Source organism: Ailuropoda melanoleuca, chromosome 13 (genome assembly GCF_002007445.2).
Source record: "Ailuropoda melanoleuca isolate Jingjing chromosome 13, ASM200744v2, whole genome shotgun sequence".
In the NCBI taxonomy this organism is placed as follows: Eukaryota; Metazoa; Chordata; class Mammalia; order Carnivora; family Ursidae; genus Ailuropoda; species Ailuropoda melanoleuca.
The window spans coordinates 69,117,898-69,145,131 of NC_048230.1; the positions used below are offsets into that span (position 1 = coordinate 69,117,898).

Below are 27,234 nucleotides of genomic sequence, written 5' to 3' on the forward strand. Positions count from 1 at the left end.
AATCATATCATTATCAGCTTAAGAGTCTAAGTGCACATCTAGTGAGCACAGCCAGCAGTTGGGAGAAACTAGGTGAGCATTCAGTCAATACTCAATTATTCTGTTGAACATCTCTAGCCGTTATGGAGGCTCTGAACTTTTATAAATTTCATTTGCTTTTTTAAAAAAAATTTACTCATCTAATTTAAAATTTAGAAACAATCTCTAACAGATCATTAATTAAAAACAGTCTAAGAAACTTTGTTGAAATATAGATGAGAAACATTAGAATACTTCTTAAAATTTCACTCATTTGCTCAAAATCATCATAAAGTACATCAAGATACCCTAGAAATCCAAAATTCATGTAAAAGAATAATTTCTGTACATCCAATTTGTTTTGTCATTTATTAGGAATAAATACTATACACATAAGCATTTATTGTGTGATGAGCATAAGTATCTTATCTCACCATGTAGAAATAAAACTTTTCTTTAGTCACTGGTTTATTTCTCTAAGGGAAAAAATGCAAGAATTCCAAATGTTAGGTTATAAAAAACAATTTTCGTGTATTTGATGTGGTAACAACAAATTATATTTTGAACTACAATTTAATATAGTTGGTCCCCAAACTAAATATGCTATATTATTTTGAAATCCATTTGTTGATAAGTCATGTTTTCTTCCATTTTAGTAAAAACATTAAAATTAGTCTGTAATTCTCTTCAGTGAGTGTTCAATACCAACACATGGGGCTTTGTCAGTAAGTATTAAAAATTGATCTATCTGCTACTTCTATGCATTCTACAGATAAAACAACATACGGGCGCATGGATGTATACTGCAATGCTGTGTAATAACACATTAGAAACCAAGTGATAACAGGGAGCTAGTAAAATTAATGATAGTTGCATTATTACTAAGGAATATTATGTAACTATATAAGGTATGTTAGGGGGCGCCTGGGTGGCGCAGTCGTTAGGCGTCTGCCTTCAGCTCAGGGCATGATCCTGGCGTTATGGGATCGAGCCCCACATCAGGCTCCTCCGCTATGAGCCTGCTTCTTCCTCTCCCACTCCCTCTGCTTGTGTTCCCTCTCTCGCTGGCTGTCTCTCTCTCCCTCTCTCTCTCTCAAATAAATAAAATCTTAAAAAAAAAAACTATATAAGGTATGTTAGATCTGTATGTATACAGCTAGAATAACCATACTACGTAAAGTACAAAAACAGAGTTATATAGAATAAAGTGTATAATTTTTTTTAAGGAAGAAAATCCCTGTGTAGGTTCTGTGTGGACATTGTAATTAAAAACACAAAAACAAAACTATTTTACAAACTGAAAAATAAAGTGAGCGGGGCACCTGGTGGCTTATTGAAGCATCTGCCTTCAGCTCAGGTCATGATCCCAAGGTCCTGGGACCCAGTCCTGCAACAGTCTCCCTCTCCGTCTGCCCCTCCCCCCAGCTCATGAGAGTTCTCTCTTTCTCTCTCAAATAAGTAAATAAATAAATAAATAAATAAATAAATAAGAACAAAGTGAGCTGCTTATAGCTCTAATTTAAGGAAAGAGCTGCTAAGAATCTTTCTAGGCCCATGACCATGGGCTCTCCAGATACTGTTCAGTAGCAATAATGATACCATCATCAAACAAACTAGAGAAGGTAAAGGAGAGAATGGAAAAACAAATATCTAAAGAGAAACAAAAAGGAGACTAAAGAAAGGAGTCCTAGGTATAGGGGAGAAGGAAAAAAAAAATGAAAGAGGAGGAGGAGCAAAGAAAACAAGCGAGAAATTTTTAAAGCTTCATTTCTATTCACCTACTAAACTAAATATACTATAGAAAATACTTTCAAACCTACACTGTAAGGGGCTGCTTCCATTTGGGACTGTTTGTATTGTTGCACTTTTCTGTCTTCTTTGACTGTCCATCTACTGTGACTTCCACATAAGGACTTGGTCCAAACCAATTCTTTTTATTTTCTTTAAGTTTTGCTGAAATGACTAGGCAAAAGAAAAGGGAAAATATTTTAATATTTGAGATGTTAGTTCATCCTTCAAATCAATTCAATTTCATAAAGGTTACAGAGAACATTATTACTTTTACTCAGAGAGGCAGTTTTGCCCTAAATTATTTACTAATGTTATTCAGTCATGACCTTTGTATTTCCTCCCAACCTAGTAAATAAACATAGTACTTCCCCCATATCATGCACCCAAATTACTATTAATATACCTCCAATGCCGATATCGATGGTGTCAGAACTCCAATGTCAATTAAAAAGTAAGAAACAAACCTGGTCAACATATATTTGAACGCCTACCATGTACCAGACACTGCTCTAAACTGTAAATACAGCAGTTCACAGTACAAAAAAGGCTCTAGCTCTCAGGGAGATAATAATACCCTAGTTAGAGAAAGTCTGTGTGCTGAAAAACAGGCTAATACAGCAGCATATGACTTGGTAGTAAGGAAGGCCTCTGAGGAAGCACTTTTAAGCAAACATCTAAATGACAACCATGAGAAGACTGGAAGTGGGAAGAGCATTCCAGAGAAAAGCAAAAAAACTTGGTAGATCTGAGGAAAATATAGCAAACAGGAAAGTATGGTAAATGAAGTGAGATCACATCTAGCTTTGTAAGCCCAGATAAGGAATTTGGATTTTATTCTAAGCATGCTGGAAAGCCACCAGAGGAAGAGAGTTACAAACCAGGATTATTTTTAGTATCTCATATACCTCGTTTTAGCAAGAGCTTCCTATAAAGCGCATCTTAAGATGCTGACTCCATCATCTTCGAAGACCCTTGAGTGAGTCACTTTTGCCAAAAAAATAACCTTGTCCAAGCCCCTTGGAAGGTGTAACAAGTAAATCTGAATCTAGCAGAGCACCTCATGGTTCCTACAAATGAGAACTCATTGCTCACCCATAAATAAGGTGATCACAGCCATGGAAATATTCTACCAACTGGCTATCTATTCTAGCAGCAAAGCACAGAGAATACCAGTGCCTCCTTAGAGTTGCTAGAGGAGTCTGTATAGCAGCTACCCAAGAAGCTCAATATATAGTCCAAAGCATAGACGGTCTGGGCATCCTAGAAGTCCAGTCCCAGGTAGCAGCCATGAACCTCTTGACTTCACAAGTACCACATACTTCTGCTGTCCTTTGGTACTTGTATGCCTTTTTTTGGTAGCATGCAAGCCAGCTATAGGGTTAGTACTCCAACAATGTATCCACATTCTATAAATTAGAGTTTCATCATTTTGGAATATCTGGTATAATAAAGTTCAATCAGATTTGAAATCAATATGCACTAGCAAAAAAACTATCTGTCAAAGGAAGAAAAAGAGCTGCAAGAGACATTACTGAAGTTGGCAATAAGAAGCCACTGAGGAATTTTAAGTAAAAGAGTGCTATTCAACAAATTTACTGAGTGCCTACTACATATATCATGTATTATCTGGGGCACTGAGAATACAGCGATCATCAGACTAATACTCAAAGATCATTCTATTGCTGTGGGAAAAATGAAAGGAAACAAAAGTAGGAGTTAAGAGACTACAGGAGTCAGGGGTGCCTGGGTGGCACAGCGGTTGGGCGTCTGCCTTCGGCTCAGGGCGTGATCCCCGCGTTATGGGATCGAGCCCCACATCAGGCTCCTCCACTATGAGCCTGCTTCTTCCTCTCCCACTCCCCCTGCTTGTGTTCCCTCTCTCGCTGGCTGTCTCTATCTCTGTCAAATAAATAAATAAAATCTTTAAAAAAAAAAAAAAAAGAGAGACTACAGGAGTCATCTAATCAAGAGATGACAGTAACGGTTTGGAGGAGGATGGTGAATATGGATATGGGGAGGAATAAATATTTTCTAAGGAGAACTAACAGGATTAGATTACATGAAGAAGTTGGGAAAAAGAAGAGGCAAGGATAACTCTCAGGTTTCCAGCACAAATAACTGGATGGAAGATAGTATCATTTAATAAGATGGAAAAGATCTGAGAAACAAGTTTGAGGGGGATGGCATGGGAAAGAAGAAATCAAGAGTATTATACTGAATGTATAAAATTTGAGATACGTATAAAATTTGAGACATCTAAGTATAAACAATTAAGAAGTCTTTTTCCGGGGGANACATGAAGAAGTTGGGAAAAAGAAGAGGCAAGGATAACTCTCAGGTTTCCAGCACAAATAACTGGATGGAAGATAGTATCATTTAATAAGATGGAAAAGATCTGAGAAACAAGTTTGAGGGGGATGGCATGGGAAAGAAGAAATCAAGAGTATTATACTGAATGTATAAAATTTGAGATACGTATAAAATTTGAGACATCTAAGTATAAACAATTAAGAAGTCTTTTTCGGAAAGGAAAATATTCAAGTGGGGACCAGACCTATCTCTGATTAATATGTCCTATAAAGCTCTAGTGCTTAATACAGAACACAATTCAATCATAGGATTGCCACAGAAAAAATATAAAACCCTTATTTTTAATACATTTCTGGTCTGAGAAAAGGTGAAACAGCCTGAACAATTATGCAAAGCCCACCACTGAATTTCAGGGTCTCTTATGATCCTCTGAAACTGATTAAACCTAAAACAAAGCAATGTAGGCCTGACAGGAAGGAAATGATCTGCCCTCAGTGGTTTTTTAGGATTCAAACTTTTGGGGAGCCTGGGTGGCTCAGTCAGTTAAGCATCTGCCTTCGGCTCAGGTCATAACCCAGAATCCTCGGATCGAGCCCCACGTCAGGCTCTCTCCTCGGCAGGGAGGCTGCTTCTCCCTCTCCCTCTCCCTCTCCCTGCAGCTCCCCCTGCTTGTGTGTGTGTGCGCACGTGCATGTTTGCTGTCAAATAAAATCTTGGGGGGAGAAAAAAGAATTCAAACTTTTAAAGGTTATTTTGCCACATAATCCCACCCAACCCCACTAGAACCATTTTAGGAAACTTTAAATGGGAAAATAAAAAGGGTAAAGGAAACTAACATCAACTGTTAGTGTTTGCTATATGTCTAGACTTAAAACATTATCATTTCAATACTCAAGACTATTCTGCTGAGATGGATACTATCATCTTAATTTTTACACATAAAAAGACAAACTCAAAAGAACTTAAAAGTTTGCCCAAGGGTCACTTGGGAAGCCTGAATAAGGGAAATTAAGTGCTTAAATCTCAGTTTAGAATGCATAAAACTTTATAGTCCTAATATTAGAAAATAGATCACTTACTACTTCCTGAAATTTAAATTCCTAGAGTAAATTAGAAGAATAAAAACAGTAAACTGTATGACAGGGAACCAAAAAAATGTCAGTATCATCTGTTACCTGGGCTACTGCAAAGGTCTCTACTAATTTTTTGTTTTTAACCTCACATCTACAACCCCTCACAACTTCTGGAATTATCTTCCTAAAACAGATGTAATCATGTCAATACTTTTCAAATGCTTTTCTAATGCCTGCAAAATGATATTAAAACTCTGGGGTATTTTACATTGTTATGTACCTTTTCAGCCTCCTCTTATACCAAATCCCACCCATCCCCCCTGGTATTCTAACCACCCTTAGCTGTTTGCTGTCCCTCACAAGGACCATGCATTTTCATGTGCTACTCTGGAAGCTCCACTCAAAATGACCCTTCTTCCTTTTCTACCTAATAAAATCCAGTACTTGCTGAGAAACAAGTGACCCCTTCTCTTTTGATTCAATACTTCTTTAAACCTGAGAAGTTAAATTGCTCCTGCCTCTACATTTCCACTGCATTTTCATATTTATGTATGGTTCCTACAGCTTTTCGTTCTGTCTTAGCTTTTAGTAAGTTTACTGGTTTTTAGTTTAACTCACCCTATAATCTCTGTCATGACAAGGATGTGGACAGTCTTTATAATTCCAATAGCATTTAATAATTTAAAAACGTAAGATATTTACTCTATTTGTTAAACCAAATGATTAGTCATGGGAGAAAACAAGTTTCCCTGCTTTACTGTTATATACACACATACAGTATCTATTGCATATAGTGTCATGGCATATATTAACGTTCTTCTGGGGTGCCTGGCTGGCTCAGTCAGAAGAGAATGCAACTCCTTATCTTGGGGTCATGAGTTCAAGCCCCACATGGGGTACAGACATTACTCAAATAAAAAACTTTTTAGGGGCGCCTGGGTGGCACAGCGGTTAAGCGTCTGCCTTCGGCTCAGGGCGTGATCCCGGCGTTATGGGATCGAGCCCCACATCAGGCTCTTCCTGTATGAGCCTGCTTCTTCCTCTCCCACTCCCCCTGCTTGTTCCCTCTCTCGCTGGCTGTCTCTATCTCTGTTGAATAAAGAAATTAAAAAATCTTTAAAAAAAAAAAAAAAAACTTTTTAAAAAATTTTAAATTTATATTGTTCTTCTGATCCTTTCCAAAGGTCAACGCTTGGACCTGACTTTGGTTCTTCATCCTCTCTCTCCAGTTCAAAAAACTTTGAGAAAATTTATTATTTTTTAAGATTTATTTATTTGGGGGGGGGTGGGCAGAAGGAGAGGGAGAGAGAGTCCCAAGCAGACTCCCCACTGAGCATGGAGCCCAACACAGGGCTCAAGATCATGACCTGAGCCAAAACCAAGAGTCAGATGCTTAGACACTTAACCAACTGCACGACCCAGGCACCCTAACAATTTTTTTTAAATTTTTTATTATTTATTTGACAGAGAGAGACACAGCGAGAGAGGGAACACAAGCAGGGGGAGAGGAGAGGGAGAAGCAGGCTTCCCGCTGAGCAGGGAGCCCGATGCAGGGCTCGATCCCAGGACCCTGGGATCATGACCTGAGCCAAAGGCAGACGCTTAACGACTAAACCACCCGGGGCCCCCTGGAACCCTAACAATTTAAATATAAAGAAATTAAAGTGAATCCTTAGCTTATCCTAACCTATTTTGGGAACCGGGAGATTACAGTGAACAAGGTAAAACAAGTAAGGGTGCTGAGACCTCGTAAATTAGCACTATGAGCTGATAAGAAATAAAACCAGTTAAGCAAAGGCTAACTTTGTGGTCAGAGTTATGACAGGGCACAAGAGGCCTCTCTAGCAGATCTATGTGTTGGCTAGAGAGAATTTTATATAAACTCTGAACTTTAATTTTAAATAAAAAGGGCATTCCTAGTATCCAAGCAAAGATTACAATCTTCTAGTAAATTTGGGAAAGTGCAGTATTATTCAATTCCAATTAGTAATAAAGTCAAGATGGTTTCTCCTCTCCAAATGATCAGTTCTAAGTAAAGACTGAGGCAAAGAAAGTTCTAGGAAATACCAAAGTTACTTATTTTGCCCACATAGTATAATGCTAGCACACAGCAAGCATCAAATAAAAAACAAAAATGAGTTCAGAATAATAGCTGAGGTTATGTGTAAAACGTAATCAAACAAGAAATGGCTAAAGATAGGGAAGAACATAAGAAAACAGACTTATGTCCAAGGTAAAGGACCAGGCCACACAATTAGAGAAAAAGAGTAGATGACCCAAAAAATTCAATCGTAAAAATGAGCAGAATCTGATGACGGACAGGGATGTGAAGAATAAAGGACAAAGTGAAGAAAATTTTAAGTATGTGATCCACCAGTCAGCCTCCTCATAATACGTTAACACTTCCATTCTGCCCATAAATTAAATGTTTACATAAACAGCAATGATCTTTCACAAACACTACCATTCTTGCCATTCACTGACTATACTATTTTAAACGTAATGAAAATTAGAATGAGGGGTGCCTGCGTGGCTGTTAGTTAAGCATCTGCCTTTGGCTCAGGTCATGATCCTGGGATCCTGGGACTGAGCCCCACGTGCTCAGTGAGGAGTCTGCCTCTCCCTCTCCCTCTCACCTTCCCGCCTGCTCATGCTCTCACTTGTTCGCACTCTCTCTCAAATGAATAAAAAAATCTTCAAAAAAAAAGCAAAAAAGAAAAAAGAAAAAAAGAAAATTAGAATGATAATGTAAAATAAGCAACCAACTTTATAAAAAGATTTAAGCTTAGACTGCTGTTAAGATATTAAATTAGGGGTGCCTGGGTGGCTCAGTCATTAAGCGTCTGCCTTCGGCTCAGGGCGTGATCCCAGCCTTCTGGGATCGAGCCCCACGTCAGGCTTCTCCACTGGAAGCCTGCTTCTTCCTCTCCCACTCCCCCTGCTTGTGTTCCCTCTCTAGCTGGCTGTCTCTATCTCTGTCAAATAAATAAATAAAATCTTTTAAAAAAAAAGATATTAAATTAGACAAGTAATACTAGAGGGAGAAAGAAATAAGGAATTAGGGGAAAGAATAATCTATACTTATACAGTGTTTTGGAGTTTTCCAACTCACATACGCTGTCTCCCAACAACCATTGTGACAAAGATGTTAACATCCTCAGTTCACAGTTAAGAAAACAGGCTCAAAGATATTAGTGACATGCACAGGGTTATAAACTATTAAGTATCAGAACCAAGACTAAAATCCAGGGCCATTAACTCCCCTGAAGATGGGAGTCATTAGTCTGTATAGATTTCTTAACTAAAACTAGGGGTCGTGAGTTAGATGACTTCCCTAAGAGTTTAACTGTAGAAGCTTTACTGGCACACTAATGAAAGCATTTGAAAGTATTTATTTTTTGCTATCACTTTTAAATCTGATAAACTACACAGGAAAGGTACTGACCAATACGAAGAACAGTACAGAGACATGCAATAACAATATTCAATTAAAATGTGAACAGATCACTAAAGCTAACAGAAGCTCCCAAAGCAACTACCTCAAAGAATTACCTAGATCTATGTGAAAGAGAAGCACAAAAGACAATCTTTCTTATCCAACTCAAACTTGAACAGCTAAATGGCTACTCAGGTTATTTCCATAAATTAGATTCAAGTTATATAAAGTGTTACTAATGCAGGGCCACCTGGGTGGCTCAGTTGTTTAAGCATCGGAGTCTTGATTTCGGCTGGGGTCATATCTCAGAGTTGTGGGATCAGGCTCCATGCTCAGCAGGGAGTCAGCTTGAGATTCTCTCTCTCCATCTTCCTTTGCCATCCCCCTTTCTCTCTGTCACTCTCAAATAAATCTTTAAAACAAAGAAGTGTTACGAATCCACCAATACTATACTTTTTTATTCTATGTAAATGCCAAAAAGGAAAGGTGACGCTGCCTTTCCTTGGATATTTTTTAACTTTTTTTTTTTAAAGATTTTATTTATTTGACAGAGATAGAGACAGCCAGCGAGAGAGGGAACACAAGCAGGGGGAGTGGGAGAGGAAGCAGCAGGCTCACAGCAGAGGAGCCTGACGTGGGGCTCGATCCCATAACACCGGGATCACGCCCTGAGCCGAAGGCAGACGCTTAACCGCTGTGCCACCCAGGCGCCCCTCCTTGGATACTCTTATAAAGAATTCAGTGAAATTAAAACTTCTATCCAGGGGAGCCTGGGTGGCTCAGTTGTTAAGTATCTGCCTTCAGGGGCACCTGGGTGGCACAGCGGTTAAGCGTCTGCCTTCAGCTCAGGGCGTGATCCTGGCGTTATAGGATCGAGCCCCACATCAGGCTTCCTCAGCTGTGAGCCTGCTTCTTCCTCTCCCACTCCCCCTGCTTGTGTTCCCTCTCTCGCTGGCTGTCTCTATCTCTGTCGAATGAATTAACAGAATCTTTAAAAAAAAAAAAAAAAGTATCTGCCTTCAGCGCAGGTCATGATCCCAGGGTCCTAGGATTGAGCCCTGCACTAGGCTCCCAGCTCAGAGGGGAGGCTGCCATTCCCCCTGGTGGTGTTCTCTATCTCTCTGTCAAATAAATAAAATCTTTTAAAAAATAAAATAAAATAAAATAAAACTTATATCCAAGTTCCCTAAACAACCCATTTATCAACAAACAGCACTATGAATTTTTTAAACCTCTATTTTGCTACAGCTTACAAAAAAGTGCCGTTTCTCTGAAATAAATTTTCTATTTGCCCTCACTTAACCAGGTGAGGATGACCAATTAGCCAAAATACATTGTAAACAAATAATTAACAGGAATGTATGTATGGCTGCGCATATGCTAGAGGAGGTAAGAAAATAGGGGCACTTGTTTGGCTCAGTTGGTAGAGCATGTGACTCATGAGTTCAAGCCCCACACTGGGCATGGACCCTACTTAAAAAAATAAATTAAAAAAAGAAATAAATTTGAAAGAGGTAAGAAAATAAATAAGAGTAGAAGCCATCTGCAGATTTAGTGCACTACCTAATCAAGATTCCAATAGCATTTTTGACTAAAGTAGAAAAAAAATGCCTAAAATTTATATGGAACTACAAAAGACCCCGAATATCCAAAGAAATCCTGAGAAAGAACAAAGCAGGAGCACAGCCTGCTTAGGTTTCTCTCTCCCTCACCCTCTGCTCTTCCCGGGGTCCATATGTTCATGTGCTCTCTCTCAAATAATAAAAAATAAATCTTAAAAATAAATAAAGCTACAGTAATCAAAACAGTATGGTACTGACATAAAAACTGACAAACAGACCAATGAAACAGAATTGAGAGCTCAGAAATAAACACAAACATATAAGGTCAACTAATACTTGACAAGAGCCAAGAATACTCAAGGGAGAAAAAACAGTCTCTTCAGTAAATGGTGCTGAAATAATTGGATTTAAAAAAGAAAAGAGAAAGAAAGAAAGGAAGGAAGGAAGGAAAGAAAAAGAAAGAAAGAAAGAGAAAGAGAGAGAGAGAGAAAGAAAGAAAGGAAGGAAGGAAGGAAGGAAGGAAGGAAAGAAAGAAAGAAAGAAAGAAAGAAAGAAAGAAAGAAAGAAAGAAAGAAAGAAAGAAAGAAAACAAAAGACGGGCGCCTGGGTGGCTCAGTTGCTTAAGCACTGGGCTCTTGATCTCAACTCAGGTCTTGATCTCAGGGTCATGAATTCAAAATGTGCGTTGAACTCCACAGTAAGAGTGGAGCCTACTTTAAAAAGGGGGGGGGGGAATGCCTGGGTGGCTCAGTTGGTTAAGCGTCTGCCTTCAGCTCAGGTCATGATCCCAGGGGGTCCTGGGATCGAGTCCCACATCAGGCTCCTTGCTCAGATGGGAGGCTGCCATTCCCCCTGATGGTGTTCTCTCTCCCTGACAAATAAATAAAATCTTAAAAAAAACCAAAAACAAAAAACAAGAAACTAGAGCAGAATCACAGAATAGAATTTTAACTTTGGCACTCAATTCTCCTGTCAGTCTTTCACACCAACTTTGTAAAACACAAATACAACTGATTACTCTTTGTTAAAAGCCCGATTACTTTCCATCTCTTCCAGCAATGATTTTTTTTGTAGTCCTGACACACACCTGAAGGAGATGACCCACACCCATTAAATTCTCATGGCTCCCCACTCTGCAGCAGTGGCTTTTAAGGGCATTGGCGAAGTCTTGTGCATTTCCCTGCTTCGTGTCTCTTGCTCATATTCTCTCCTAAAAAGATCCCTTCTACTCCCCTACATTTTTTAAAAATAACTTCCTATACTTAAATAGTAACAGTGCTTTAAGCACCACCTCCTTTCACAGCAACTCTGGTCAAATACCTCTCTCTCTTTCCTGCTTCTTCCTCTGCCCCTCATCCTGCTTGTGCTCTCTCTCAAATAAATAAATAAAATCTTAATTTAAAAAAGAGGTGTAATAAAAGCTAAAATACTGGGGTGGCTGGGTGGCTCAGTCAGTTGAGCATCCAACTCTTGGTTTCAGCTTAGGTCATGAATTCAGTATCCTGAGATTGAGCCCTGCGTTGGGTTCTGTGCCTTCCTAGAGTCCGCTTGAGATTCTTTCTCCTCTGCTCACCGCACCCCCCCACCCGCTCATGTGCTCTCTCTCTAAAATAAATAAATAAAAAATTTTAAAAAGCTGAAATACTATACAGAGAAAATTGTTCTATAAGAAATAAATGCCATTAAAAGGATAAAGACTAAGGTTTCACCGTGTGATACAGACACATGCATGTCTGAAAAAACTCTGGTGACTCACCAAATAATTCATATATAAATACCTACAAAGAGGCCATATGGAGCCAGACTGTTAAAGTCCCAGCCCTGGCTACAGAAATTTTATACTATAGCCAAATAGAAGGACTAAAAGTTTTTGAGCAGGAATCTAACATAACAAATAGCGTATTAGAACATTAGGAATACTAATGTGAAAGGGATATACTTGGTTAGTATGGTTAGAGAAAGAAAGACAGAGATATTAGTTAAGTAATAGCAGACATTTCTCCAAAAAAGATATACAAATGGCCAATAAGCTCATGAAAAGATGTTCAACATCATTAACCACCATAGAAATGCAAATCAAACCCACAGTGACATACCACTTCATATTCACTAGGATGTCTATAATCAAAAAGACAGATAACAAGCACTGGCAAGGATGTGGAGAAACTGGAACCCTCATACATGGCTGATGGGAATATAAATGGTGTGGATGCTCTGAAAAATAATTTGGAATTATTCCTCATAAAGTGAAACATATATACTATATGACCCAGGGACTCCACTCCTAGGTATATACTCAAGAGAACTTAAAAAACAAACCTTTACAAAAACTTGTATACAAATGTTCATAGCATTATTCATAATAGCTAAAGAGTAGAAAAAACCCAAACATTATCGACTGATAAATGGATAAATAAAATGTAGTATGTTCATACATTCAATATTATTTGGCAATAAAAAGAAATGAAATACTAACGCATGCTACAATACAGATGAACCGTGAAAACATGCTAAGCGGAAAAATCAGAAACAAAAAGCCATACAGTTTATGATTCTATTTATGTGAGAGATCCAGAATAGGCAAATCTACAGACAGGAAGCAAATTAGTGGTTGCTTAGGGCTGAGGGTGGCTAGGGAACATGGGAAGTATAATGGGTAGAGGTTTCTAAAATTGACTATGGAGGCAGTTATACAACAATGTGAACATACTAAGGATCAGTGACCCTCTAAATGAGTAAACTGTGTGGTATGTGAATTACCTCTTAAGGCTGTTAATACAAAACAAAAAATAATAGCAACTGCCCAGACACCAATGTTTAACAGGAGAGAAAAAATAAAACCTGCAAAATACTCAAGAATATCCTGAAATAAAAACATAATTTTTATACAACTAAACATTCTGTTCATTCATTCATTAAGCAAATATTAATTCAACACCTGATATAAAAGAGCCATTGAAGATTTTCTTAAGATCATTTTTTATATTGGGGGGAAAAATTATAGCAGTAGATCTTTTTAAGACTTACCAGTGATCTGAAGTTGTGATTTCATGGTCAGGCTACCCATTGAACCAAGCTGTGATCCACTGCCAGACATACCACCAACAGGACGGCAAATCTGAGCATTGAAAAAGAGACACTTAAACATGAAAAGATCCCATATAAAAAATATGTATAGGGCTAACCAGGCTATTTCCATGTCTTACTGAAGACCACACAATAACAGTGGCCTTAACATTGCTGAATAAAATTTTCAATTCTAGTATTCATCTTGCCTAACCTATCAACAAAATGACATAGCTTATCATTCCTTCTTCTATGGTTCACATTCTTCCCTTGAGTTCCCAAGACACATTCTCTAGGTTTCTGCCTACCTCACTGATTGTTCCTAGGCTCCTTTGACAATCCCTCCTGTTTTCTCCCCTCTCTTAATGTTGGAGTGCCCTAGGGCTCAGTTCCTGGTTCCCTCTTATCTCTCTATGCCCATTTCCTCAAGGATATCATCCAGTGTTATGGCTTTAAATGTCATATATATATTATATAATATATATATATATATTAAATGCCATATGTATTATATATATTATATATATATATATTACATACATATATATAATATATACACACACACACACACACACACACACACACCAGTGAGTCCCAACTATACTTCTACCCCAACTCCAAACAAGTTCACTTACGCATCTAAAAGACACCCCTCCCAAACTTCACACATCAAACTGAACTTCTGATAACAACTCCATCCTTTCAGATGCTCAGGCTAAAAACCTTGGAGTCATCCTGCCTTTGTTTTTCACTTCCCTTCATATCTGCCAGTAACACTATCTGCAAAATATATCCAGAATCCAACCATTTCTCACCAACTCTACTATCAATCTGTTCACAGTGGCTTCTGAGAGCCTGACTTTTTTTCCTGGATTAGGCCTCCCTCCTAAGTTACTTCAATTATCAACAAGTCTCCCTGTTTCTACCTGGTGCCTAGCTTCAGTGCCTATTCTGAACACAGCCTTTGGTTGAGGTCATGATCCCACTGTCCTGGGATCAAGCCCCATGTCGGACTCCCTGCTCAGCAGGGAGCGTTCTTCTCCCTCTCCCTCTGCCCTGAACTTGCCTGTGCTCTCTCTCGCTCTAATAAGTAAAATCTTTAAAAATAAAAAAATAAAGTGTTCAGAACCTTGCAAAGGCTTCCATTTTACCCAGAGTAAAAGCCTAGGTCAATACAATGACCTTAAATGACCCATGCTACCCCTGCTCCCAACTTGCTGATCTTACTTCCTTCTACTCTCCTAACCTACTCAGGCACTTATCTCCTTGTTATTCCTCAAATATGCCAGCACATTCTAGCCTCAGAACTTTTGTTTTACTTGTTCTCTTGACAATATTTCAGTCTGCTCCACCTCCCTTGTCATTTTTTTTCCTTCTACAGAATATATCACCTTCTGACATACTAAGTAATTTACTTGGCTGTTAAGTTTATTGGTTTCGACTCTCTAGGCTAGAATATAAACTCCATGCAAGCAGAGATCTTTGTTTTGTCCACTGATGAAACCCAGAAGCCCAAAACAGTGCCTGACACATAGCAAACGTTTATATAGGTTTGATGAAATAATTTAAAAATTTATAAATTAAAAGGCACCTTAGCATGTGCAGAAAGGAGGGGTAGAGGGAGAGAGAAGCACACTCCCCGCTGACCAGAGAGCCCAATGTGGGACCTGATTCCAGGACCCTGGGATCATGACCCGAGCCAAGGGCAGACACTTAACCAACTGAGCCGCCCAGGCGTCCCAGGATATTCTTCTGATTCAAAGTGCTTGTAATACAAAAGGTCCTCAAAGACAACATTATAACATTCTGTACAGTTATTACCTTCTCCTCAATACCCAAAGAATGTATGTAACAGTACTATGACATCAAGACAAGTAAATCAAGAGACACCAAATGAAGTCCAACATCTGCATGATAAACTACTATTCTAGTTGCTGATGCTGACAACAATTTATTGCTGGAAAAATATCCTTTTTTATAATATGGCATAGATTAATTATTCTAAGTTAACATTAATTACAAAGTTGCGAAGAAAATAAATTTAAGATTTCTACAAAAATAAAATATATTTTAAAAACTCAAATTAACTTCATACAGAAAAGATTCATGAAAGTACAGACTACATTTTCAGGAACACTGATTCTCTCCAGATAATTATAAAGAATCACTGTAGTCGAAAGAGATGCTCTACAAAAACATGCTGGTAATTTTAATAATTTATGAACTCATATGTATTTTATATATCAAGTATTTTAATAAGAAAAATTACAATCATCAAAAAAAATCTTTAAAAAAAAAAAAGGGGCGCCTGGGTGGCACAGCGGTTAAGCGTCTGCCTTCAGCTCAGGGCGTGATCCTGGCATTCTGGGATCGAGCCCCACATCAGGCTCTTCTGCTGTGAGCCTGCTTCTTCCTCTCCCACTCCCCCTGCTTGTGTTCCCTCTCTAGCTGGCTGTCTCTATCTCTGTCAAATAAATAAAAAAATCTTTAAAAAAAAAAAAATTACAATCATCAGACATATAATAGCAAAAAATAAAACCTAAAGAAACCACCTAAATATCAATTGGCAACCAGTTAAATCACATATTCATACCATAGAACAGAATACTATGCAGCCATTAAAACAAGTAACTAATGACTGAAATTAAATGATTACAAGAATATTTAAGTTACAAAATATATATAATATGGTGTTATTTTTGCAAACAAAAACAAACTATATATTCCTATAGGTACATATAAATAAATGCAGAAAAAGTATATATCCAAAACTGGTCACAATGGTTACCTCTGTGAAGGAGAGGAATATATAAAGAAGGTGGTCATGGGGATCTCTGTTTTGTTTTTTTTAAAGATTTTATTTATTTATTTGACAGAGATAGAGACAGCCAGCGAGAGAGGGAACACAAGCAGGGGGAGTGGGAGAGGAAGAAGCAGGCTCATAGCAGAGGAGCCTGATGTGGGGCTCGATCCCATAACGCCGGGATCACGCCCTGAGCCGAAGGCAGGCGCTCAACCGCTGTGCCACCCAGGCGCCCCAGGGATCTTTGGTTTTATATGTATTGTGTGAGGGTTTTTTTTTTTTTTAAAGATTTTATTTATTTATTTGACAGAGATAGAGACAGCCAGCGAGAGAGGGAACACAAGCAGGGGGAGTGGGAGAGGAAGAAGCAGGCTCATAGCAGAGGAGCCTGATGTGGGGCTCGATCCCATAACGCCGGGATCACGCCCTGAGCCGAAGGCAGACGCTTAACCGCTGTGCCACCCAGGCGCCCCCTGTGTGAGGTTTTTAAAAGAAAGCACGTATCACAGATGATTTGCACAATTTTTAAAACAGGATACAGAGAGTAGATATAATAGAGAATCTACACTTCAAGTCCCATCTTTTCCCCTGAGCTCCAGACTCTTAGGTTTGACCATTACTTACAACTGCCTACCTACCTGGCTAAAATGACTAAATTTCACACTCACCCTGGCCTCAATAGCACATCATCCATCCAGTTGCTCAAGCCAAACATATGGGCATTATCTTTCCCTCAATAAGTTCTTTTTTTTTTTTTTTAAGATTTTATTTATTTATTCAACAGAGATAGAGACAGCCAGTGAGAGAGGGAACACAAGCAGGGGGAGTGGGAGAGGAAGAAGCAGGCTCATAGCAGAAGAGCCTGATGTGGGGCTCGATCCCATAACGCCGGGATCACGCCCTGAGCCGAAGGCAGACGCTTAACCGCTGTGCCACCCAGGCGCCCCCCTCAATAAATTCTAAACATACCCTACTATATAGATACTTTTCTCCTTCTCTTAAGCATCCTAGTCCAAGCTACAAACACCCATTCCTTCCTTGTCAACAAATTAACAGAAGTCATAAAAATGGTCTCCCTGCTTCAGCACTTGCTCCCGGCTCCGGCTCCCTCCCTGTCCCAACATTCTCCCCACAGCAACTAGAGTACTCTTTTAAAAATAAGTTAGATCGGGGTGCCTGGGTGGCTCAGTCTGGCTCAGTCGTTTAAGCGTCTGCCTTTGGCTCAGATCATGATCCAGGATCCTGGGATTGAGCCCCATTGTCAGGCTCCCTGCTCAGCAGGGAGTATACTTCCCCCTCTCCCTCTGCAGCTCCCCCTGCTTGTGCCCGCTCTCTCTCTCATAAATAAATCTTAAAAAAAAAAAAATAAGATCATATTCTACTCTGCTTAAATACTCAGTAACCTCCTTCAGTTAAAACAGAATCCAAACTCCTTCCCCTGGTTTACACATGCCTGACTCCATTCCACCCATGACTGACTCTGATCTTACCTCCTATCATTCTCCCCCTTACCCAGTAAAAGTGTGCTTTCTTTCTATTTCTCAAACACACTAGGTCATTCCAGCTTTACAGCCTTTGTACCTAACTGTTCCCTTTGTGGGGAATGCTTTTTCCTCTATCTTTAAATAGGGGCACCTGAGTGGCTCAGTTGGTTAAGCATCCTGCTCTTGATTTCCATTCAGGTCATGATCTCGGGGTCCTGGGGTCAAGCCCCACATGGCTTAGTGGGGAGTCTGCTTGAGGATTCTTCCTCTGCCCCTCCTCCAGCTCATGCACAAGCTCTCTCTCTCTCTCTCTCTCTCTCTCTCGATCTCTCTCTCAAATAAATAAATAAATCTTTTTTTTTAAAAAATAGCTAGGGGCGCCTGGGTAGCGCATTCGTTAAGCGTCTGCCTTCAGCTCAGGGCGTGATCCCGGTGTTCCGGGATCGAGCCCCACATCGGGCTCCTCCTCTGGGAGCCTGCTTCTTTCTCTCCCACTCCTCTGCTGTGCTCCCTCTCTCGCTGGCTGTCTGTCACATAAATAAAAATAAAATCTTTTAAAAAAAATAAAAATAAAAATAAAAAAATAGCTAACATCTTGTATTCAGGCTTCAAGTTAAATATCACCTCCTCAGAGATATCTGTCTGGACTTATCCAACCTAAAGTAGCCATCCTATCACTTTCTATGACATCACTGAAACTTTTCTGGTTTATTCACTCTAAAGTCCACAAAAGTAGGCACCTTTTCTACCCTGTTAATCAGTGCCTGGAATATTCTGGAAGTTTTGTTTATTTTTTAAGTCCACAATTTCACCCGTCACAATACCTAGTATCAAAAATACAAGAAATAGAAGTATTGGCAAGAATGCTGAGAAAAGGGACCCTGTGCACTGTTAGTAAGAATGTAAATTGGTACAGCCACTGTGGAAAACAGTATGGAGGTTCCTCAAAAAATTAAAAATAGAAATACCATACGATTCAGTAATTCCACCACTGGGTATTTACCCAAGAAAACTGAAAACATTAATTTGAAAATATATATATGCACCCTTATGTTTACTGCAGCATTATTTACAATAGATAAAATATGGAAGCAACCTAAATGCCCATCAGTAGATGAATGGATAAAGATGTGGTATATATACACAACGGAGTTTTAGCCATTAAAAAAAAAAAAAAAGGATCTTGCCATTTATAAGCGCATGGCTGGTCCTAGAGGGTATTATGCTGCATGAAGTAAGTCAGACAGAGAAAGACAAGTACCACATGATATCACTTATATGTGGAATATAAAACACAAAACAAATGAACAAACAAAAAAAGCAGAAGCAGACCCATAAATACAGAGAACAAACTGGTGGTTGCCAGAGGGGCGAGAGTGAGGAGACAGGCAAAATGGGCAAAGAAAGTGGGAGGTACAGACTTCCAGTTATGAAATGAGTAAGTCATGGAGATGAAAGGTATAGGGAACAAATCAATGGTGTTATAATAGTGATGTATGGTGACAGATGGCAGCTACACCTGTGGTGTACATAGTAAAACATACAGAGCTGTCAAATCACTATGTTGTATACCTGAAAATAACGTAACATTGTGTGTCGACTATACTTCAATTTAAAGAAAGAAGTCCAGGGGTACCTGGCTGCTCAGTCACTGTAGCATATAACTCTCAGTCTTGAAGTGGTAAGTTCAAGCCCCACGCTGGATACTGAGATTACTTAAAAATAAAATCTTTTAAGAAATTACTAAAAAAAAATTTTTTTAAAGATTTTATTTATTTGACAGAGAGAGAGAGACAGCCAGCAAGAGAGGGAACACAAGCAGGGAGAGTGGGAGAGGAAGAAGCAGGCTCCCAGCGGAGGAACCTGATGGGGGGGCTCCATCCCAGAATGCCGGGATCACGCCCTGAGCTGAAGGCAGATGCTTAAACGACTGAGCCACCCAGGCGCCCCTAAAATTTTAAAAAATAAAAATAAAGTAAGTAAATAAGTCCAGGGGTGCCTGGCTGGCTCAGTCCGTAGAGCATGCTTGAGCAGTCAGTAGAGACTCTTGATCTCAGGGTTGTAAATTCGAGCCCCATTCTGGGTGTAAATATTACTTAAAAATAACACCTTAGGGGCGCCTGGGTGGCGCAGTCGTTAAGTGTCTGCCTTCAGCTCAGGGTGTGATCCAGGCGTTCTGGGATCCAGCCCCACATCAGGCTTCTCCGCTAGGAGCCTGCTTCTTCCTCTCCCACTCCCCCTGCTTGTGTTCTCTCTCTCGCTGGCTATCTCTCTGTCAAATAAACAAATTTAAAAAAAAAAATCTTTATGACTGGATTAAGAAGCTGTGGTCCATATATACAATGGAATATTACTCAGCTATCAGAAAGAATGAATTCTCAACATTTGCTGCAACATGGACGGCACTGGAGGAGATAATGCTAAGTGAAATAAGTCAAGCAGAGAAAGACAATTATCATATGATTTCTCTCATCTATGGAACATAAGAACTAGGATGATCGGTAGGGGAAGAAAGGGATAAAGAAAAGGGGGGTAATCAGAAGGGGGAATGAAACATGAGAGACTATGGACTATGAGAAACAAACTGAAGACTTCAGAGGGGAGGGGGTGGGGGAATGGGATAGACTGGTGATGGGTAGTAAGGAGGGCACGTATTGCATGGTGCACTGGGTGTTATACGCAACTAATGAAGCATCAAACTTTACATCGGAATCTGGGGATGTACTGTATGGTGATTAACATAATATAATAAAATAAAATAAAATAAAAAATCTTTAAAAAAAATAACATTAAAAGGTTTCACCTCTTTCAGAATGTCAGGTAGGTGGAACCATACAATTTGGGGCCTTTTCAGATTGCCTTCTTCCACTCAGCAATATTACTAAAGGTTCCTCCATCCTTTTTCATGGCTTGACAACTTTTTTTTTAAACTGCCGAACAATATTCCATTTTATGTTTATACCACAGTTTCTCCATTTTCCTATCAAAGGACATCTTGCTTGCTTCCAGTTTGGGGCAATTATGAAAAAAGCTGCTATAAATATTCATGTACAGGTTATTTGTGGACTTGTTTCTAATTCAATTGAATAAATAGGTATACAATGCTGAATAATGGTAAGCCTATGTTTTAACCCTGTAAAAAAACTGCCAAATGGTAATCCAAAGTAGTTGCACCATTTTGCATTCCTACTAGGATTGAAGTAGAACTCCTAGGGCGGCTGGGTGGCTCAGTCAGTTAAGTGTCTGCCTTCAGCTCAGGTAGTGATCTCAGGGGGTCCTGGAATTGACCCCAGGCTGGGCTCCCTGCTTAGTGGCGGGGGGGTCTCCTTCTCCCTCTCCCTCTGCCTCTCCCCACATCCTCCCCATGCTTGCTCTCATTCTAATAAATAAATCTTAAAAAAAAAAAAAAAGAATTCCTATTGTTCCATATCTTCACCAGCATTTGGTATTATTAGTTTTTCAAAATTTTGCCAATCTAATAGACGTGCAGTAATATTTCACTGATGGTTTAATCTGCAATTCCCATGACATGATGTTGAAGGTCTTTTCATATGCTTACTTGGCATCTATGTACATTGTTTGGGGGTATCTCTTCAGATCTTTTGCTCATTTTTTACTTGTTTTCACATTATTACATTTTAAGAATTCTTTATGTATTTTAGGAACAAGTCCTTTACCAGATCTGTGTTTCGCAAATATTTTCTCACAGCCTATGGCTTCTCCTTTCGTTCTCTTAGCAATGTAAAGGTTCCAAAATGTGGGTGTATGTGGTGGATGGGGATGGTTTCCTCACACCAACAAGCAATTTTCCGACACCGGCTGGGTGTCCTACAACTTAATTCTGACAGTATCTACCCAGAGATAGTGTCAGATCCCACAGGTTAAGTGATCAGTCCTACAAGCTCCCCCATCCCATTTCAGATGCTAGTCCCAAGTCCTTGTGCTGACTAACCAGCTATAGACTGGAGATTCTAATGATTACCTCCTTGGGTTTGATTAATTTGCTAGAGTGGCTCACAGATTCCTAGATTACCAGTTTATTATAAAAGGATATCACTAACAGCCAGATGAAAGAGATGCATAGGACAAGGTATGGAGAAAAGGTGTGAAGCATCCAGGTCCTCAGCCAGTGCACCACTCTCCCCAAATCTTCCTGTATTCACCAACCTGGAAGCTCTCTGAACCCCATCCTTTTAGATTTTTATGGATAGGTGTGGCTGATTAAATCACTGGCCATTATCAACTGAACTCAGATCTCCAGCCCTCTCCTCATGGAGGGGGGTGGGGAACCGACAGGGACAGGGACAGGACTGAAAGTTCCCCAATCTCTAATCACATGGTTGCCTGCAAGAGCAACCAGCTTCCATCCTTAAGACATAGTCTAAAAGTCACCTCATCAACATAACAAAAGACACCTTTATCACACTCATCACTTAGGGAATTCCAAGCATTTTAGGAGCTCTGTGTCAGGAACAGGATTGAAAAAGATACATATTTTTTTTATTATAAAATCACATTATCACATAGTACATTTTAATAAAGTCCAATTTCTAAGTTTTGTCTTTCACGGATTGTGCTTTTGGTGTCATATCTAAAAATTCACTGCCATCGCTTCAACAAATGGTGCTGAGACAACTGCCCGACCATATGTAAAAAAAAAAAAATTAAGTTGGACCCATACAAAAGAACTGTGTATGTTTTGACCTCTAGAAGTTACATGAAGGACTGGCTCAAGAACTTCTCTTGCCTTTGTTCTCCCAGCCTAGGAGCTTCCTTGCGGCTGAGATAGCTTCCCAGGCAGTGTCTGTCAAAAGAATTTAAAAGCAAATGTATTAACCACTGCCACCCTGGGCAAGGGATAATAGGTGGGGCACACAATACATAAATGGAAAAAACTGGGAAGGAAGAGACTAGAGAACAAGACATTTGGGGGAATGAGGGCTTTGAAAAACTCTTGGGTATTATATTAAACCTAGAAGTCCATGCAAAGGCCCAGGGGTGGATGCATGCTCAGAAGGGCCAGGAGGAGAAGATCCTGGCTCTTAACTCTGACAGAGAACTTCAGGCTCCATGCAAGCAGGAAGGAAAGGCTAAGACAGTTTTAAATTGCCTGGCTAAGCACAGGAGTGTCCAAACACAGCCAGTCTGCAAACATGCTAGTGTTGGGGGGGGGGGAGTTGGTTCCAAGTTTTTAAGGATATCCGTCAAATCACTAGCTGACCACTAATCTAACAGAACAGACTTCAGTGGCATACATGACAAAGAGTACAGACTATACAAAATTGTTTTGGAAATGTCATCGAATAAGCAAACCACCACAATGAGCAGCAATAAGAAACCATGAAGTGGGGGGCACCTGGGTGGTTCAGTCGGTTAAGTGTTGGACTCTTCTTTTGGGCTCAGGGTCATGATCTCAGCCTCCTGGCTCATGCTCAGTGGACAGTCTGTCTGAGGATTCTCTCTCCCTCTCCCTTTGCCCCCCCCCACATGCTCTAAGATAAATAAATAAATCCTAAAAAAAAAAAAAAAGAAAAAAAGAAAGAAGAGAAGAAAAGAAACCATGAAGTGGGAGAAGAATTTGATTTTCAGAACATTTGAAATGTTCAGTTTTTCATACTAGCAAACCAAATTCAACAGCATATTAAAAGGCTTACTACACTATGACCAAGTGGGATTCATCACTGGGTTGCAAGGATTACCACATATAAAAATCAGTGTGTTATAATTAAAAGAAGTAAGGCTAAAGAACACATGATTATCACAACTGATACAAAAAAAAAAAAGCATCTGACAAAATTCAATAGTCTTTCATGATAAAAAACTGTCAAACTAGGAATAGAAGAAAATTACCTCAACAAAATGAAGGGTATACATGAAAAGCCCACAACTAATATCGCACTCTGTGGTGAAAAATTAAAAGCTTATCTTCTAATACTAGGTATAAGACAGAATGACAACTCCCACCACTTCTATTCAACATAAGTCCTAGCCAAAGCGATCAGGCCAGAAAAAAATAAATAAAACAATCCCCACTTCCAAAAGAACGAGAAAGAATAAAATACTTAGGAATAAACTTAACCAAGGAGATGGAAACTACAAAACTCGGGGTGTCTGGGTGGCTCAGTCGGTTAAGCATCTGCCTATGGCTCAGGTCATGATCCGGGGGTCCTGGGATTGAGCCCCACATCTGGCTCCCTGCTCAGGGGGGAGTCTGCTTCTCCCTCTCCTTCCTTCTCGGTCGTGCTCCCCCTCTCTCTCACACTGTCTCTCTCCCTCTCAAATAAATAAATAAAATATTCTTTAAAAACCTACAAAACTCTGCTGAAAGAAACAAAAGAAGCCACAAATAAATGGAAGGACAGCCATATTCCTGGGTTGAAAGATTTACAGATCCAGTGCAATCCCATTCAAAATCCCAATGGCATTTTTTTAAAGGAAAAGAAAAAAAAAAACCTAAAATTCAAACAGAACCAGATATAAAAGCAAAAGCAAAATAAACTGGATGTAAATTAAAAGTTCAAATTTTTGTGCTTCAAAACCACCATCAAGAAGTGAGAAGCCTGGGTGTCTCAGTTGGTTAAGCCTCCAACAGATGATTTCAGCTCAGGTCATGATCTCAAGGTTGTGAGATCAAGCCCCTCACACTGAGCCCCATGTAGCAATCCCCACTCAGCAGGGATTCTACTTGGGATTCTCTCTCTCCCTCAACCTCTGCCCCTCCCCCAAAGCGCAGGCACACAGGACGGAGCACGTGCACACACACTCTCTCTCTCTAAAATAAATAAATCTTTTTTTTTAAGATTTTATTTATTTATTTGACAGAGATAGAGACAGCCATCGAGAGAGGGAACACAAGGAGGGGGAGTGGGAGAGGAAGAAGCAGGCTCATAGCGGAGGAGCCCGATGTGGGGCTCGATCCCATAACGCTGGGATCACGGCCTGAGCTGAAGGCAGACGTTTAACCGCTGTGCCACCCAGGCGTGAAAAGCCAACCTACAAGATGCAAGATAATTTTTGTAAATTATATATATCTGACAAAAGTATCTAAATATATAAAGAACTCTCACAAGCAGTATTGGCAAAATACCCAAATAGACGTTTTTCCAAAGATACACTAATGGCCAATAAGCACATGAAAAGATACTCAACATCATTAATCATCAAAGACATGCAAATCAAAACCAAAATGAGATACCACTTCACACCTATTAGGATGGTTATAATCAAAATGATCAATGACTACTGTTGATGAGAATATACATAAGTTAGAACCTTCATACAGTGCTAACAGGAATGTAAAATGGTGCAGCTGCAATGGAATAGAGTTCTGTGGTTCCTCAACAAGTAATATACTGAATTACCATACGATACAGCAATTCTTCTCTAGGGATATACCCGAGAGAAATGAAAATACATGCCTACACAAAAACCTGCACATGCATGTTCACAGCATTATTCATAATAGAAAACACAACCCAAATGTCCATCAAATAATGAATGGATTTTTTAAATGTGGTATATTCATACAATGGAATATTATTCAGCAATAAAAAGAAACAAAGCACTGGTAAAATCTGTATCACAAACCCTGAAAATAGTATGCTAAGTGAAAGAAGCCAGTCAAAGGACCAGATAGTAAATGATTCCATTTACACGAAATGTCCAGAGTAAACTAATCTATAGAGATAGTAAGTAGATCATTGGTTGCCTAGGGCTGAGCAGATGTGAGATTTGGGATGAGAGCTAAGAGATGCAGAGATTCCTTTATGGGGTAATCATGTTTTAAGACTGATTGTTGTGTGGGGCACCTGGGTGGCACAGAGGTTAAGCGCCTGCCTTCAGCTCAGGGCGTGATCCCGGCGTTATGGGATCGAGCCCCACATCGGGCTCCTCCGCTATGAGCCTGCTTCTTTCCTCTCCCACTCCCCCTGCTTGTGTTCCCTCTCTCGCTGGCTGTCTCTGTCTCTGTCAAATAAATAAATAAAATCTTAAAAAAAAAAAAAAAAAAGACTGATTGTTGTGATCACTGCACAACACTGAATATACTAGAAGTCACTTAACTGTACATTTTAAATGGGTATATTATATGGTGTGTGAACGTATCAATAAAGCTGTTTAAGACAAAAACAAAAAAATTAGGGAAATTTTTTTTAATTTTCTAGGCTAAAATATTTTACCACCAATGGACCCTCACTAGAAGAAATTCTACACCTGATTTTAGCTTAAAGGCCAAGAAGTTATAAGAAATTCTAAAGGATGTACTTCAGGAGTAAAAACAATGATTTTTTTTTTTTAAGATTTTATTTATTTGACAGAGACAGAAACAGCCAGCCAGAGAGGGAACACAAGCAGGGGGAGTGGGAGAGGAAGAAGCAGGCTCCCAGAGGAGCCCCATATGGGGCTAGATCCCAGGACTCCAGGATCACGCCCTGAGCTGAAGGCAGACACTCAACGACTGAGCCACCCAGGCGCCCCAAAGACAATGATTCTTAAAGGAAGTTCTGCAACTCAAGATACAAAAGTGACTAAGAAAGTGGTAAACATTAGATAAATATAAAATACATGAAAGAATGTCTAATTTGGGGGTTTAAAAATACAAAGCTAAAATACTGAGTAACAGCATGAAAAACAGGAATGAAGATAACTGGAGTTTATTTCTAAGATCTTTCTATGGCTCAGCAAGGCAAAGATACCGATCAACTTTCGTGAAGTTAATATGCAAGTTGAAATTTCAAAAGGAAGCAGTAAAAAATTAAAAACAGAGTGCACAAATTCCAAACCAGTATGGAGAAAAGAGATTTAAGAGAAAAAAACATATAAATCCAAAAGAATGCAGGAAATCAACAAAAAGAGAAAAATGAAATATGTGGAGAAAGGTCTTTTACAAAATGATAGATTACACATGCACATCTGAATCCTGTTTCAAATTCCCTCTAAACTCTAGCAAAAGGGGCGCCTGGGTGGCTCAGGTGGTTGGACATCTGCCTTCAGCTTAGGTTGTGATCTGAGGGTCCTGGTCTCCCTCTCCCTCTCCCTGCCACTCCCCCTGCTTGTGCTCTCTCTCTCTGTCAAATAAATAAAATCTTAAAAAAGTAATAAACTCTAGCAAAGAAATTTTTAAAATCAAAGATGTAACTATAGTAAAGGTAAGGAAAAATAAAAGTAGAGATAACGAACAGTTATCTTCAGTAAGCTACAAAGTAGACAGACCAATGCCAATTGACAGCACACTCAAGAAAGTCGACTCCTATGGTTGGAAACAGGGAAAAGCCTAGCACCAAGATGGTTTACACTGTAGTGTTTTCAAGAGAGGCACCAGGTAATTCTGGAAGTAGGGAGTAAAGTTAAGATACATAAACAAGATTGTTTGGAAGCTGCCTACCAAACATCTTGATTCCTAAATCCCCTACTTCACACCAGAAAGCTCAGGTTTTTTTCCTCTAGAGAGGGTAAAGTAGAGCATCTCTGGAATGGGAGATGCCAGGCACAGCAGAAGGATGCCCAGTAATATCAAAAACAGGAGAAAAGAACATATTCAAACTGAACGACAAAACTCCCATCGTCCTTTCCCACTTGGCGGTAGTCAAGATTTAATCAACCAGGCAGTAGACAAGATGAGTCTTTTTATGAAGTTCCCCAACTTCATAGATCCCCATTCTCTGTTAACAAGCTTCTCCTTCCTACATGCACA

The 27,234-nt window shown here is 39.5% G+C and overlaps 1 protein-coding gene across 3 annotated transcripts in view; it reads right to left on the bottom strand.

The window, feature by feature from the left end:
- The window catches only part of ITCH (itchy E3 ubiquitin protein ligase), a 126,787-nt gene that overhangs the window by 72,582 nt on the left and 26,971 nt on the right, over positions 1–27,234 (bottom strand). For 2 of the 3 annotated variants that reach the window (XM_034641270.1, XM_019796585.2), the window contains exons 3-4: positions 13,218–13,308; positions 1,839–1,980 (exon numbers count right to left, since the gene is read on the bottom strand). In XM_034641270.1, coding sequence (XP_034497161.1) covers positions 1,839–1,980; positions 13,218–13,287 — 212 coding nt within the window. In that variant the 5' untranslated portion in view covers positions 13,288–13,308. Of the gene's footprint in view, positions 1–1,838; positions 1,981–13,217; positions 13,309–27,234 lie in introns of those variants that run through there. The other variant, XM_034641271.1, reaches the window with a different exon arrangement.